This window comes from Postia placenta (assembly GCF_002117355.1).
Source record: "Postia placenta MAD-698-R-SB12 unplaced genomic scaffold POSPLAscaffold_2, whole genome shotgun sequence".
Classification (NCBI taxonomy): Eukaryota; Fungi; Basidiomycota; class Agaricomycetes; order Polyporales; family Adustoporiaceae; genus Rhodonia; species Rhodonia placenta.
In genome coordinates, this window is record NW_020169833.1 from 970,354 (window position 1) to 986,291 (window position 15,938).

The 15,938-nt window shown below is 52.1% G+C and overlaps 5 protein-coding genes across 5 annotated transcripts; 1 reads left to right on the forward strand and 4 right to left on the reverse strand.

Annotated features, from left to right (window-relative positions):
- Positions 1 to 2,356: 2,356 nt before the first annotated feature.
- On the reverse strand, positions 2,357 to 6,049 carry POSPLADRAFT_1177420 (hypothetical protein). Its single transcript, XM_024488500.1, has 17 exons — positions 5,281 to 6,049; positions 5,050 to 5,223; positions 4,940 to 4,982; positions 4,794 to 4,883; positions 4,650 to 4,733; positions 4,466 to 4,598; positions 4,308 to 4,410; positions 4,216 to 4,266; positions 4,064 to 4,165; positions 3,755 to 4,013; positions 3,546 to 3,706; positions 3,350 to 3,492; positions 3,233 to 3,302; positions 2,997 to 3,180; positions 2,777 to 2,934; positions 2,620 to 2,722; positions 2,357 to 2,564 (listed from the first exon to the last, which is right to left on the reverse strand). Exons 1-17 carry the CDS (start codon positions 5,746 to 5,748, stop codon positions 2,497 to 2,499), a joined length of 2,394 nt encoding a protein of 797 aa, XP_024342756.1. The 5' UTR covers positions 5,749 to 6,049; the 3' UTR covers positions 2,357 to 2,496.
- A 629-nt stretch (positions 6,050 to 6,678) lies between these two features.
- Positions 6,679 to 7,479, forward strand: POSPLADRAFT_1177425 (hypothetical protein). Its single transcript, XM_024488501.1, has 6 exons — positions 6,679 to 6,818; positions 6,874 to 7,015; positions 7,077 to 7,153; positions 7,210 to 7,215; positions 7,280 to 7,363; positions 7,412 to 7,479. The coding sequence occupies exons 1-5, from the start codon at positions 6,707 to 6,709 to the stop codon at positions 7,324 to 7,326; spliced, it is 384 nt and encodes a 127-aa protein (XP_024342757.1). The 5' UTR covers positions 6,679 to 6,706; the 3' UTR covers positions 7,327 to 7,363; positions 7,412 to 7,479.
- Positions 7,480 to 7,806: 327 nt separating this feature from the next.
- Positions 7,807 to 8,485, reverse strand: POSPLADRAFT_1043513 (hypothetical protein; the record flags this gene model as incomplete). The annotated part of the gene is made up of 3 exons (XM_024478328.1): positions 7,807 to 7,929; positions 7,984 to 8,083; positions 8,142 to 8,485. The coding sequence occupies 3 exons, from the start codon at positions 8,483 to 8,485 to the stop codon at positions 7,807 to 7,809; spliced, it is 567 nt and encodes a 188-aa protein (XP_024342758.1).
- A 732-nt stretch (positions 8,486 to 9,217) lies between these two features.
- On the reverse strand, positions 9,218 to 10,122 carry POSPLADRAFT_1043514 (hypothetical protein; the record flags this gene model as incomplete). The annotated part of the gene is made up of 4 exons (XM_024478329.1): positions 9,218 to 9,357; positions 9,426 to 9,677; positions 9,731 to 9,897; positions 9,962 to 10,122. The coding sequence occupies 4 exons, from the start codon at positions 10,120 to 10,122 to the stop codon at positions 9,218 to 9,220; spliced, it is 720 nt and encodes a 239-aa protein (XP_024342759.1).
- Positions 10,123 to 13,713: 3,591 nt separating this feature from the next.
- On the reverse strand, positions 13,714 to 15,938 carry POSPLADRAFT_1131117 (hypothetical protein; the record flags this gene model as incomplete). Its single annotated transcript, XM_024484031.1, has 5 exons — positions 13,714 to 13,796; positions 13,865 to 14,226; positions 14,273 to 14,293; positions 14,353 to 14,728; positions 14,780 to 15,938. 5 exons carry the CDS (start codon positions 15,936 to 15,938, stop codon positions 13,714 to 13,716), a joined length of 2,001 nt encoding a protein of 666 aa, XP_024342760.1.

The window sequence follows — 15,938 nt, forward strand, 5'->3', positions numbered from 1 at the left end:
ACTTAAGGTGCAGCGACGAAGACGCAGCCCATCCTTTTGCGACATTATCAGTACTATTGCATCTCGGCGGCCGTCAGTGTCATACCAGCGCATGTGAAATCGTAGCAGCAGCATTGGGCAAGATCAACCCGCGTACGCGAGATTATCGAGGAAATCGACCCTTCCGAATGCAACTTGTCTTTCGTATTTTCATGGTCAGCATCGTCGCCGGGCGTGTTACACTCTGAGCTTGAGACATCGTACAGTCTTGACCCGAATGATTATGTAAATACACCGCAAACTACTACCCGCTTTTCTACCGTGCAGGTTGAATCATGATGCACTGCATGCAGTGATGCATCAGAATTTCAAGGTCATGGCCAAGAGTGAGCGCGCCCCCTGTGTATCCGCTATCCGCTCCACCTCACAATCTCACACGTTCCCCATCATCTGCGTACGCAGTCAAATACGGCAGAACGGTGCGCATCACGGAGTGCTTCATGCTTGCGATGGGGCTCAGCATGGCTATGGCTATCTTTTTGCCCTCAGGAGTCCCATAGGTGCCTCTCCCCCTGAATCGTCCGCGACAGGGCCAATCTAGGTCGTTCGCTTGCTATAGGAAACTGGATTGTGAGATTCTTGCGCTTGAATTCTCCCTATCCCGGTTTCCCTCGGAAGCTGTTGGTATGTCGCGATCCCCGTTACACAGCGTTAGCCCTATCTGATATACCTAACGTTGCTTTATGCTTCGAGCATCACAGGTGTGAGCCGTATCTGTAACTGATAGAGGTCCTTCTCATCATCCCACATAACCTGTGTGATAGTGCATATGTCAAGAAAGATTGACAGTTCGCACTTTAAATTTTTCGTTCTCTCAGTCATTTATCAAACCCACAGGCCCAACTGTATTGACATGCTATCGGTTGCAACTCAAGCCACTCCGATGCATGATATTGTGACATTCATGGCGAAAGCGACCCTTTTCGCTGAGTGTTCCTGAATATCCGTTTCTGTACATCTTCTCGTGATCGACTTCTGCAGACTTTGAACCTGCGCACGTTCCTCGGTGCCTTTTGGTCTTATCCGTTCACGTTTTGCCCGATTCTAGCTTCCGCGATAAGTCCGGCAAATTTCAAAGGCCTTTGATACTGAACAACGCCACCGCAATGACCCGTTTAGTTGCTGCTACCTTCAATACTTCCTCGCCATAGCTGCGCATTATGTGTCTCAGAAACTAGTATGTGTTATCCTTGATCATTGCAATCTTCTGATATCGTTGCGACCACCATAGTACTACTATATCCGTACCCCAAAATTGTTCTTAGCTCCTCGCGACTTTTTGAACATAATCTCTCGTGCAAGAAGTGCATTCCGGTTGCTATCAGGCGTACCCAGGATGCCCAGATTGGCTCGAGACCGGGTCTCCGCTGGTCCGGATGCAAAATACCCGAACGATGGGCACTAATCTGGGTGCGTCTATCTGTCTCATCTTCTATTTTCCATTCGTCATACTCGTGGTGAAATCATGTCCGTGTCGGGGCAGAACGTTGGCAAACCGACCATGTTGTCCTATTCTGATCCCGTTAGATTCCCAAAGACTGCACCGCAAACAAACTCTGTCCTTTCATGCTGCTTCTGATGATCGATACGCAGAGAACCGGTCCGACTGAGCCTGACATAAAAGAGGGAATGATAACGAGCCATCGACATCCTAAACAGGAGGTGGGAACAAGCTTGCCGTCTGAAACACCCAAGTTGGATGCGAGACGTTTTTCCACATGAGTTCATGTCAAGGACCGTAGTGAGACCACGCGGCCTCGACGTGCATGTCCCATCGAAGTCTCATTGTGCGGGTGTCTTGACAGGAATTTGAGGTGTCGGTCGTCGCGATAAACGTTTGACTAACCACCCTTTCTATTATGGAGCGATTACCAGAGCATTCAACAATCGACCACGGACAGTAATCCTGCGTGTCATGATTTGTACTACTCCAAGGACATTGATCAATACTTCCGCCGTAGTGTAACCGTAGCGAACATCGAGATCGGCAGGAGAGACATCAGAGTCCATGTGCCTAACCATGGTCATCCCAACCGAGGCACAGCAATGACCGTTGGCCGCGGAACGTGATATGATAAATGGGTGCTGACCGGGATAGTGAGGACTACCACAGGCTGGCGACTTCCAGGAGTCCACAGGACTGCGTCAATAAACACGAGACCTTACGGCCAAAGGCTTGTTTTCCTGTTGTCGGACTGCTCTAGCTACGTGAATTAGAAAACCACGATCAACGTGCACCCCCGCCGACGATGATAAAATCATGCACTTCGGAGTCGTACTTGTCCTCGCAATGTTTGAGATACAGCCTCGGTATGGTACACGAGGGATAAAAATGATATATTGCGCATCATCACAATAAAACGTAACTTATGCTTGCTATTGTCCTAAATTGATCCACAAATAGCGATAATGTGCAGAAATCAGAGCAACGATATTCATGTTCATTAGCATGTGCGATCAAGAGTGCTGTTCTTCAAGCTGTCCGAGGAAGGCGAGCCAGGTCTTTTTGTCAATGACCCCCTCATCTGCAACCATGTGCTGATCAGCGGGATATTTGATGCGTACAGCGGCGAGGCTCACAGTATCCGTCGGTATCAGTCACGACCACGTAGCGAGCACCGAGCTTCGTAAAAAGCTGCTGGACGAGCTCTAGAGGTGACTTTGACTGGACCGTCAATGGCGCCTATATTGCCGCAGGTCAGCTTGAGCACAGAATGGCACGAGGATCAGCCCTCACTTGGTCCATGTAAAGGCTGAAGTCAAAGAGGTCAACGCCGCCCCGGTGAGAGCCTGTCTCGGCCAACGAGGAGTATGAAGACGTCATATGCTCGCCATGACCGTACGGATTGGCGGGGCGGAATGAGACCACTTTATCTGCCTCGTCTGCAACAATGGCTGTTGGTGTCATATATATTGCATCAGAAGTGCAAAGTGAGGATGCAATTATCGCTACATACTCAAGGCGTGCTCGAGCTCGTTTGCACCAATGTAGCCCACCATACGCTGACCGCCGTCGTCTTCTCGAAGAATGGGGAAGCCGCTGTCAGACCTTCCGGTCACGAGTAAGCCTTGTAGTTGGTCTCTGAGACTCTTGACCGTATTCTCGCGATCGCCTCGGATGACATCGACGTCACGATCGGTCTAAAGCAAGGCAATCAGGTGTTACTCATGCATGTGTGCTATAGACACCCACCACATCGTCAATCTGCAACTTGCCCCAGATGTACTCATGCTTCGCATCGAGGTAGGGCAATTGCGAGAGACTGGAGGGATCGTGAGCTGAGTTTTACTGCAGAACAGTGCAACATACTCGATCACGAGGTCATAGATTCCCTTTGGCTCAAGCGCATCGGCAACTGTCTTCGCAACGAGGACAGAGAGCATCACCGGCACCGCATACGTAAGCGTGTCGGTCAGCTCAAACATAATGACCGCCAACGATACAGTCGTGCGCTGCAAATACAATTGTTGGTAACATTCGTTCTATACGACGAGAGACGGCGTACCGTCACGCCGGACAAGGCTGCTGCTGCGCCCACCATCGCGTACAGCCCCGGGATCACGCAATCGAGATCCCCTTTACACGAAGTAAACATAACACTATTGGGATGCGAGTACTGCCACCATTGAACTAGTATGCCAAGTATACGCCCTGCACAAGCTCCCACTATCCTGACGTGAGAAACATCCGGCTCATCTACAAGCTGGTACGCACCTCCCAGTGACGGTATGAAAATCCCTGCGGGGAGCTTGATACCGAATGTCACGATTGTCAAAGCACCCTTGACGACCAACGCCACGAGGATAGCGCGTATGACAGGCAGGGCTTGCTCAGGAGGGTTCAGTACACACAGTCCGAGATGAGTGTTAGGGCTTCCGGGTCTGCATTCTGCAAACAAGTTATATACGAGCTCTGTGGTCCCCATGCGAGTGTATGGGTTGACGAAGCACAATAGGGAGGTCACCAAAGTAACCTTAGAACGTGTCAAGCAGAGACCATGACGCTGGCTACGACATCACGTACGAGGAATACTTCCACAACAGGATGCTTCTTCAACCAGGTGCCATTGCGGACATGGCGTGTCCATCGAATGTTGAGTTTCGAGAAGCATGCGCCGTAAACTCCCTAGGAGCATGTCAGGAGTCGTGATCCGTGCTTACGAACGGGGTACGTACTCCAAAGACGCCCAAGAGAAGGAAGAAAATCAGCTCATATGCATGCCAGTCCTGGTGCATCATAAGTGATGTGTGATGCGTCTGTTGAAGACACAGCTTGCCTTGTCGTATGTGACCTGGAAGAGCACCAGCTTGCCACTTCCGAATGGATCAAGAAACTTCAGCGTCATCGCAGCAACCATAGCACAGAAGAAGCTGGTATAACGTTCAAAATTATTGTTCTCGCGCATGTAAGTGTGCGATTGCTTACCTCCTCCACATAACTTTGGCCGGGAAGAAATAGGAAACCTCTTCCAAGCTGAAGAGCACCCCACCTATGGGTGCACCAAAAGCCACTGCTACCCCGGCTGCGCTTGCTGCACTCAGGATCTCGCGTCGCTTGCCTTAACTCATAATATCAGGAAGCAAAATTCGCCTGTGCACAAGTTTCTGACCTTCGTTTGTCTCATATTTGTTGAAGAACCGGCTAACAATATTCCCTATGCATGATGCGATGTGAACAAATGGGCCCTCCTTGCCTGCGATGAACAACGGCTCGTCAGTAAAGTGGCTCAAAGCATCTCGGAATGAATCCGCACCTAGAGTGAGGCCAGATGCAACGGAGAGAGCGAGACCGACTGACTTGGTGAACAATGTCCTTCCTCCAAGATACCCGTGGATTACGAAACCTAAACAAAAGGAATGATGTGTCGTTGGAGATTTGCTTGTACTTCTGCTTAGGTACCTGATAGGATGGTCTTGATCTCTGGTATACCACTCCCCGCCGCCTGTAGACGACGATGGTCAGACAGAATGTATGACTTGTTGGACGCCGATTGATCACACATTACGCACATAATACAGGACCTTGCGCGTCTGTTCTCCAGCCGAAGGTGTTTCCACAGTTTTAGGGTCGCCGTCGATGTGAGCGAATTCCGGTGCCAGCACCCCAGAATCTTTACGGGTAATAAAGCTCGTAGAAGCCGTCAGATAGATTGTTAGCAAGCAGGACGCTACCGCCAACATAAGCTATAAGATTAAGATATCAAAAAGATCGCGGAAGCTGCAAGAAGCGCTCGTACTGACCGCGATGATGGCATAGGCGATGTACTCCACCATTTCTGCTTCGAAGCCGAACCAATCGCCTTTGCGCTCGAGCATATTGCCGAACACATCGGTCCACGTCCGCCACGACGCACACTCTCCCTCAAGAGCGAATGTGAGAAAGGATTCAGGGGACGTGAGCTCTGCATCATCGTCTATAGAACAACAGAATCTCTTCGCCTTGGTCCAGTCGTCCTGACAATATCCCTCCTTGATATCGAATAGCCACTGCTCGCTTCGTACGATCAAAAAGGCAACGACCGCGGTCAAGAATCCGACAATTGTGACAATGATCCATCCTATGCTTCTATCGAACTGCCGAATGAGACGGCCGCGCTTTGATTTCCGCTTGCGAAGACGCGTCTGGCGCGCTGAGTCTTTGATCGCGTCGTGGAGCCAATCAATAGAGGTGAACGACGAGTACCAGACACGGACGCCATTCGTCTTCATGTCTGCGTGCGTTTCCTCAGATGCGAAGCTGTCTTTGGGCTTGTCATATGAAGATATGGGCGGCGGAATGGAGAAGTAGGAGTCTCTGAAGGATGCTGGAGAACGGGGCGACCCTGGGACGGACTTGGAGTAGATGGGTATTCTGAGGTGCGGCAGAGTGCTCAAGCCGCGTCTGCCCGGGAATGCTGATTTGGACTTGCTCCTCCCGGTGCGTGTAAAGGTAGAGAGTGTGCCATAAGAGGGTTTGCGCGTGGGCGGATCGGGACGCAAGGCAGATGTCTCATTCGCGTTGGTAGTGTCGCTGCCTATCCTGAGGAGACGCTGGCGCCTCCAGGCAGGGTCGGATGGGCCACTGTGTGGGCCTGTTGGCGGTCCATCAACGGTATCCGCGGAGACATTGACGATAGGATTCAAGCTAGATGAAGTTCTGCTCATAGGCATGCTGGGAAGCGCTGTGGTTGATCCGGGGAGCGAACAAGGCAGACGCTCAAAGTGAAGCAGTCAAAAATGTCAATTCGCGTGCCCTAAACCGCGCGATTGAGCGTCCCGACAAGACAATCGAGAGCGACTGCCAATTCTTCCAATATTGCGGAGTTTGTGGCTAGTGGGAGCGTTAACGACGCGACGTGTTATATGATCTCAAGACCTCACTGTCCAATGTTTCCCCGGAGGCCTTCACAGCTTGCAGGAGGGCTAGAGAACCGTCAAGCTCGCTGTCCTAAAGCTCAAGCCTGAGCAGACAACACTTCCTAACCCAACGAGTGCTGAGCAGGCGAGGGAGACACGACCGATCGGGCTCGTTAGTGTTACCGGTTGCCTGTCTAAGCGAAACATCTAATCTGATCATGTACGGTGAATGCCGAGAATACTCTGGGTCTGGCACAGGGTCTAGTCCAGCTCCCTGCACCGAAACGCCCAATCCTCGTTTTGCGCAACCACCGCCTTCACCGACGCCAAAATGACCACCGCAGGACTCGGCGTGCCCGTCAAATTGTTGCACGAGTCTCTCGGACATATCATCACCGTTGAGCTCAAAACGGGACAGCTCTACCGCGGGAAATTGGCCGAAGGTGCGTGCACCTTTGCAGTATGTGCAGCACACCTTGATCGTGGCTCTACATACAGCGGAAGACAACTTGAACATATCTCTCAAGGACATCACAGTAACAGGCAGGGATGGTCGTGTGTCTCAACTAGATCAAGTGTACATCAGGGGGAGTATGGTCCGATTCTTTATTGTCCCAGACATGTTGCAGAACGCGCCAATGTGAGTGCTCAATTGATGGGTTGGGCTCCCCCGAAGAAGAATTAACGTTACATCACTCTAGGTTCAAGCGTGTAGGTCCTAACGCTATGAGAGGGCGTGGTATTGGTACGGCGCGTGGTAGGGCAACGATCATGCGAGGTACGTCCTTAGCTGTATTATCCGCGCTCATCCTGCTGACGACGTTTCATTTCCAGCCAATGGTACGCATTCATATTCCTTTGTTTTCTCGGTGCAGATTTTAAAACACCTGTTGCACGCTTACAGCTCGTCGTGGTCGTGGAGTACCCGCCGCCCGTGGTATCCGGCGATGAAAGGGTGTCTCTCCTCAAAAGTCTGTTATATAGCTGTGTAAGCGTTCGCAACGTTTTGTTCGATCCCTGGTATCTCATCAGTCAGCATGCAGATTGTAGTCGATGCTTGTCTTGTTGTTCTCGCATCAATCGATTCACTCATTTTGGAGACACTACGCGGTGCTTGCATTTTCGGGACACCAGGGTATAATTTTCGATCTCACCACGCACCACGACCTTCCGAAGACATTGTTCTCACATCTACGAGAAGAGGCATGCCTGCGATGCACCGTGCCAGTGCGTTCTCCCGCCTTCGATCAGGCTGCTATCACCGTGAAGGTAATGGTCTACATGAATGAATACACTAGACATACACAGATTGACCAGTAAGAATTTGATGAGCGATGAACGAGCAGTATAAAGATCCTCCAGCAATTGCATGATCAGCGGGCTCTTGAGTAATGCGCAGCCCTTGAAATTACATCCATCCGAACTTGCCGACTAGTGGCAAGCCATCCCCTTGGCGTCCACAGGACCGGACAGAGCAGCGTTTAAGTCCATGTGGGACCCAAAGACAAAGTGACCGATGCCAGCGCCCAAAACAACGGCGAGAATCAAGTATGCCTGCGCAGAAGTTACTATTTCGCTCGACTAGCATACATAGAACAAGCCGCTTACGTTGTAAGTCATGAACACCAGCATGAGGAAGAAAGACAGGAACACCGTCAGTCCATAGAGAACGGCCCGGGTCACGCGGGCGAGTAAGGGGAGAGGGGTCCTAGGTCAGAATGCTTAAAATGCATCACCCAAGCATCTCATATTACTTTGCAACTCACCCCGTCTGGACCTTCGAGACTGCAGCGCCCGTCAATAGTCCCGCACCCTCCGAGTCGCTGTCCGGCGTGTTACGCCCGCTCCTGACGAGGCGCGCCTTGCCCTTGCCCTCCGCGATTAGCCGCCGCGCGATGAAGCGGTCGACGTCGCGCTGCGCGATGCGGAGCCACTCGTAGAGGACGCCGAGGGCGACGATGGCGAAGAAAGAGACGACGAACGTCGTCTTGGACGAGACATGCCAGGAGCGGAACACGACGCAAGTGTCCTCGATCTGCGTATTCCACAGCATGTTCATGGAGCACTTCGGCCCCGAGGGCATGGGCATGTCATGATCGCCGTGGTCCATGGTGTGCGCTGGCAAAAGGGGGAACGAGGAGAACAAAGAGGAAGCGCGCCGCAGTGAGAACGGTAGTACTTGTAGTAGCAAGGTGAGAAGACGGAACGGCACTTCCTTCCAGAAAGGGTAGAGTAGAAACGCCAGCGTATGGGCGCTTTCAAACCACGGCTTGCCCAGACATTAGAATGAATATTTCAAACCCTCTAACTGGCGGAGAGATTGATCCTTTTCGCGGAGCAAAAGTATGATGTGTACAGAGCACCGCAACTGTCGGCAGGCTTGGTCGAAACGCAGATGCTATCAGCGTTTCAGTCCTGACTAGAGGCTGAGCCGCAAGTATGTACGCCCCCAGTGGGACAAATGGCACGACTTCACGACCAGATGTATGGACAGAAGCATATCTATATGGTATGTGTTCATCTCAAATATGGAATGCGATCCTACGGGCGCACAATCGTACGCCAGTACGATCAAATAATGAAAGCAAAGGTGCCTCAATTCGTCATATCTAAAACGACAGAGTGGTGTGAATGCTCCTGAGATCGCAGAACAGCCAAAGCACATCAGCAATCTCATGGGATGAAGCAGGGGCTGCTGCACCCGAGTCTGCACCCGACAGTGCTAGGCCTCGGAGATTGATCAGACTGATCGTTTCTATTCTTCTGGGAAACTCAATTCCAACATGCGAGGTAAGAATAGCTCGCTAACAGCAGTACAATAACAGGTCCATCTGGTGAAGAATCATGTTGCCCGCATCTCCGCGTCCTCGTCCTTCTTAGCAAGATCGTGTTTGGCCAACAGTGCATCGATCTCCGCAGGCTTGTAGATCTTCGCTTTTGGCTGCTTCGTGGTCGCATCCAATGTCATGGTAGCGAATTCCACTGGTTACATCGTTCACGTCAAAAGGTTTCTTCAGCGTCGCGTCAAACAAAGCAATGAGCAGGCTTACACTTCTCACTGCCCAGCGTGGTGCTATCCATGGTCTTGCTCATCACCCGGAGCACCAGCCCGATGGCTTCCTCAACACCTATGTCCTCCTTGTACTCCTGCTTCAACAAACTTTGTGCGGTACCATTGTTCGCGCCAATACACGTTGCCTTCCAGCCGGAGTAGTTCCCTGATGGGTCGGATTGGTATAGTTGAAACTGGTAGTGTGGGTCGTAGCCCGCATATAGGAGAGATACACCGAAAGGTCGTAGACCTATAGAACAAGTCATGCAGTAACGCGATTGGCCGAATGTGCAAAAAGCGCACCTCCGTATTGTGTGTAGCCTTGCTTAAGGTCACATAGCCGTTGTGCAAGTAGCTCAACCGGGATGTCTTCGTTATACACAAATAGATGTCTTTGTGCTGCTGCTCGGGCGTAATTTACGAGCGAGTTCGCGTCGGCGGTGATACCTGCAACCCCAGATATCACATTCCTGACATTCAGGGTCATCATGAGAAGATGGTGATGGCATACGACCGGTGCAAGGAGAGACATACGAGTTCAGCAAGAAGATCTTCTCTCCACTGCCACCGTAGCCTCCTTCCCTCGCCCCGCTGAGGTCGAGTAGCTTGCCTGTCACCTTTTTCTCCGCAGCAAGCACAACGCCATCCTTTGCCAGAACACCGAGGACAGACCCTGCGTGGGAGATGGCTTCCATGGCATACTCAACTGATCGGAAAGCATGTAAGTGGTGACGGTTTCATTGAGCACGTCCCCATCACATACTCTGATACAATCGCCCTGGAGTAGAATATCAAAATATATTCAAAGATAGCGAAGTCATTGACACCCACCCTCCGGCGAGAATATTGTAGTGCGACCTGCAAGATGCACGAATGTCAGGGTCATTGCTCGGGCAATCGGATGCGGTCGACGCACTGTCATAACGTCTGGCCTATATCGACGCTCAGCATGTCACTTCCATTGATAATAACGCAGTACATACCATGGCGAATGAATAGATGAGACACGGGCGTAGAATGCAGGAGAGGATGCACGGGTTGACGCGTCTGCGTTACGCGTCGCGCATGCACCAGACCAATCGGAGAATGCCGATGATCATGGGCGCTTGTTCGCCTGTTGAATAGTATTTATCTCATCGAATTGCCACAATCATAACACGCACGGCTCTTTTCCCTCAATTTGATGACATTGGCCTGGGTACTCTAGGTACCGTCTACTTGATGGACCTGCGGCACATATGTAGAACATGCCTATAGGCCTTCTGGTAATCTCGCCTAGACAGTGACCAGACCGCTTGCGGTCCGCCCTCAGCCTACGCGCACTCATATTTTATTTTAATTTGCCTAGGCCATAAACCAACGGTCCGCTAAAACACTCTCCAAAGATTGAATGGGGACGAATAGGACGAGGGTAATCGAACTCCGCGGAAAATGCGGACACGTGCTCGTGGTCGAAGACAGGAGCCATACTGGCGAATGAAAATTCATCTTCACGGCACACGGATGGTCAAGCCTCTTTACGGCTTGGTATGAGGAGAGCTTCACTTACAAAGAGGTATGCATGAGCCACGGGTGGTATCGAATTGTGGCTAGTGCCTACTAGTCAGTGAGTATCCAACTTCGCGCAACTCTGGCCAGACTCCCTCTATTTGTTTTTCCTCTCGTCGAATCTGGCAGAAAACAGTTTCACGAGCTTTGTGGGTATGTTTGTGGGCGATCTGGATGCAAAAATATTGTGCGAACTTCCCACTGGGAAAAAGTTATAGTTTTATGTTGTTCCCATTGTGATTCGGACGGGATCAATGAGTATTGTGACAAAGTGCAGCTGAACGACTGCCTGCCTCCATACTCTGCCTCGCTCAAGCAGGGAGTCCTCAGCTGTACTATGCCACTTTACTAGTCTACGGGGAGCACGCAATGGACAGCTTTTGCGAGCCGCATATGTTCTGCACATCTTGGCACTCTATAAGCTGCCACATGTGGCGGGCTACACCAGAGCAGAGACTGGAAGGTTTCTCGCGGAGGATACCGCCCAAGTGCGGCTCCACATTTCCTGCGCATGCTCAGCCCATGGTCTCTGCCCGTCTGAATGCTGAGAGTACAAATACACGTCGCTGACAATCGCTACGTCTGACGTTACCGGGTATCACGCACGCTCGAAGCCATCAAGCGTTCTATTGGAATGTACTAGGAGATGGTTGTGTAACGGTCTGCAGAGCAGCGGTCGCGCTGCTGGTCCAGCGACGTCTTCCATTCATTTGGCAGAAGTGCGTACCGTCGTCACATCATCATGTACTAGCGCCGCAATCCGGGGAAGCAGCACAGCTCACTCTCCGGTGGCATCAAATGACATGCACGCCACGATGTTGAAGGCACCCACAGAATGACAAGAAATCCAACAGGCTGCCATGATGAAGCCGAATACGATTTGGAGCTTCAGGTGCGCCGCTACTAGAATCCGCGTGCACAAAGACCGTCAATATAGCACTCTCAAAATAGGGAAGTGATCCGACATTCGCGCATTCGCTGACGTCGTCGTTTTGGTTCAGCGCTCTCATCCGCGGAAGGCTTTTTGCTGGGGATGTTCTCCCGTTGTGCTTGGCAGAAAATGATTAGTTGCTTTAAGAAAACGAAAATCGGCGTCGCCTGTCGACACGAGCCTAGCCATTGTGGTGACCCTCTCAGTCTTGCTTTCCGTGAGCTGCTTGCGTTTCTCGGGCGAAGGTGACTGGGCAAGTCGACACGTAACGCATCTCGATTTGCAGGAATACTGCTTCCACCTCACGACGCGGTACATGGTCCACCCATCCCTGCCCTCTTCGGTATCAATACAGCACAGCGGCCTCTATCTTCTACTTCAATTCAGGACCGTCGATCTTTATCAGCCTCGATTCAGCCGCTATGCAACTCCGTCCGTTCATCTATATCGCGCTTGCTGCAGCGCTTGCGACTTCCGCCAGCATTGCGGGCCATCCTTCTGTTGTCCAATGAGTGCTTCCAGCGCATGATCCAGCCCAGCATTCCCTGATGTAGCTATCCAGTGGCAATGCCCAAGCTCGCCCATCGCATGCGCTCTCACAGGCTGACGGCACCTCGCTGAAGGCTCGCAACATATGCTCGAACACCACCATCAACCTCAAATTCGTCGACTCTACCGGGGACACCTTCGCCACATGCGAGCACATCATCTACGAGACATACTTGGTGCCCGACAAACCGCACGACTTCTTGTGCACGGAGGGAGTGTCCGAATCCAGATTTCCCGCTCGTCTTCTGCGTATCTCATTTCCTTACGGGTCCTCCACGCCCATATAATTCGCATTCATCGTCTTACGAACCTTTCGCATCGATATGCCGATTTGAAGCGACATTTTGCAGCGATGTTCATCCCTCCGCGCATAAGACGGATGTGAACCAGGAGAAAGCCGTGGTTCTGCGCGAGTGATGCATACAAGCCTCGCTATCGGCCGTCAGCCGTAGCACGCCAAGCGCGACTCGCAACGGACGGTTTCTCATCCAAAATTGGCTTCTTGGCTTTGCACCAGGGTCCAGGGTCCAGCAGAGAGACGATGTTCCACAAATGAACAAGTACCAGAGTAGATCAATTACACAAGAACTCCATCAGCGTCGGAGCCCACATATCTTGTGAATACAAGCACTACTAGACGTGAGGAAATAGCATACAGAGAGAGAAAAGCGACATCGGCCATAATCCTAGTGGTGGGCATCGTATGCATCCGGCACTCTAGAAAGTTTCGCAGGCTCGAGCCTTTCGGAGGCGTATGGACAAGGAGGAGATAGTACAGATGCAGTATCGTGCAGGTCGCATGCACGTGAATGTGCGCGCGAGCCTGTAAAGTCTGGGACAGCAGGCGAGTACATAGGCGCTCAGAGTGCGTAGACTAGAAATTGACCATGCATGAGATGAAGGAGGACGGGAGGGGCGTGTTGGTACAGAGTGGAAGGAATTTTCGCATACGATCGATGTCGCGTTCGCGCTCCCTTCGTGATGGGCGATTGTCAGGGGCACATCACTGAGGAACCAACCTCTCGTACGTGCAGAAGTTTGAGACGAGGAGGGACAAGGCTATAGCAGCTGTAGATGCGGTGCGGGCGGCGGAGGAAACGTGATATGTGCTGATGCGAGACGCATTCGGCGAGAGGAGAGGAGGGCCTGGGAGGGACATGAACATGAATGCAAGTAGACCGGGGATTGTAGCCGGACGTCGCTAAGCCTACCAGCTCCGGGATGAGCTATGCGCGTAACGGATCTGGCTTGGCGGGTGTCAAGCAAGATGTGCTTCAGTCAGCACGCTCAGTGGGCTCCGTTCCGATACAAGCGTCTCTGGCTCCGCAGATAACTTGTCACCTATACCTTGATGCATGTAGATCAGCGTCAATGCTCCCTCGCCAACATACACTTACTTGCACACGTACCGTGATCATCTGGCGCAAATCTGTCCACGGATGTTACCGAACCTGCCGTCGCATTTTGCAGTACAAGTTCATCGTCGCACGCCGAATTAGCAGGTACTTGTGCATCTGTTGGATTTGACGAGGAAGGTGTCTCAGCATCGGCATACACGGCTGGCGGCACCCAGACGGGCTGTGATGTTTCAGACGCCACGTCTGAGTCGTCATGCGGGATTGTAACGCTGGTAGCGTTGTTGGTACGCCTGTCGTCGTCAGCACCAGCCCCTGCATGACTGACCACGGCATCCTGTGCGGACACGCTCTTGATCCTATGGCTTCTCCATCCACACGTCTCTTCGTCCCAGTGCACTGCACTCCTGGATAAGCTGTGTCAGCGAGATGGGAAGGTAATGCACTCAGCACACGGCTTACTTGACATTATTCAGCTCAATGCTGCGAATGAACACATTGTTATTCGAATGGTGGAGCGTGCAAGGTGAGAGGATACGCACCCTAGAATACTGCGTGCATCAAGCGTTGGCAAGCACAATCGTAGGTCATACGCTAATTCTTTATCTCGTACATTCGATCCCCTCAGCGTGCTGATGTGTATGATAACGTCGGTGAGATCATCAAAGATCGGCCGAGAGAAGATGGCATCAAGCTGTGGGAGCCCATCCATCAGCTTTCCCAGATCTATGTCGAGCCCTGCGCCGGTGTCATTACGAAGCCAGAAATGGAGTGCAATGCTTGATATATGTGCGGATGTGACCTGTGACAGAATCTCAACCGCCGGAGTGCACGGGTGTGATATATTCTCGTGATCGACTTCGACTGTGAGATAAAGGCGTTCGAGGCATGTATTATTAGACACATCGAGATATGGGGCTATGCATATGGGTTATAAACGTGGAACAGAAGGCATATTAGGAGACGGACCTGCACTGTGATCTACATGCACCCTTACATCGGCGTCTGAACTTGCATGCAGGAGAAGATGGCGGAGTGATTGTGAATGTTTGACGAGCCTATCAAGAGCTGCGTCGCACGCTGCTTTGGCTCGGGGTGACGAGAACAGACGGGCAGTTATGCGCCGAAGTTTTTCGCTGAGACCACTGGCGATGAGAAAGTCGACAAGGTCAGCCACAGAACAAGGGTCCGAGCGTAAAAGGAAGTTGTTTCCCAGGTCGACATCTGCTAGATGTGATGGTAAACCAGGGTGCACAGGAACACTTCTGGGGTCAAAACCGTGTTTCACGAACGCGTATGATTCTGGTAGTTCGATGCTTTCGAGTGAAGGGAGAGCGCACAGGAGGCAAGCAAAGGTCGTGACCGAGGGAAACGTGACATGGCCGAGTGTCAATCTTCGAACGGCGCTCCAAGGGGACGCTTGCGCAAGATTGGGAGGAGGGATTAGGCACCTCCTGTTACTGACGGCAACCATGAGGTCGATCAGTTCAACAAAGGAGGGTCTCAGTTTCGTGCTGTAATGCCCATGGTCGAGGTAGAGTGTCTCCAGCTGCGGGTGCGGTAGAAGATGGAATCGAGAGATAGCGCCTGCATCAAGGGGATGCTGGGTGAATTGGACATCATCGAGAAGGAGGTATTTGAGGCGTGGGAGAGCGCAGAGCAGGCGGCCAAGCGTCAAAATCGACGGGAAGGTGACGTCGACGAGGCGGAGGTGGGTGATCGCAAAGGCGGCCAGATCGCGCACGACGGCGTCCAGATCGAGATCCCGCGCCCGCCACACGGCGGAGTGGATCAACAGCTCCTCGACGCGGGGCCATCTCCCTGCGAACCTCGACGCGAACGTCGCCAGATGTGGAATCGGTCGCCGCCCGTCTTCTCCATTCCCGCCTTCGATCGACACATCCTTTGGCCCACCCCAGCTTCGCAACCTACCACCGGAAGCATCCACCTTGATGCGCTCCACGTCCCTTATATCATTGAATGTCATGCCATATGCTAAGCACTCCCATGCCATCGGCTTGAACTCCCTGCACACCACCCTGCATCGTTCCAGCGTGTCGTACTCGCCTCCCTCGGCCAGACCATGGAAGATGTCCAACCATATCTCATTCGGGAACGGCCACACCAT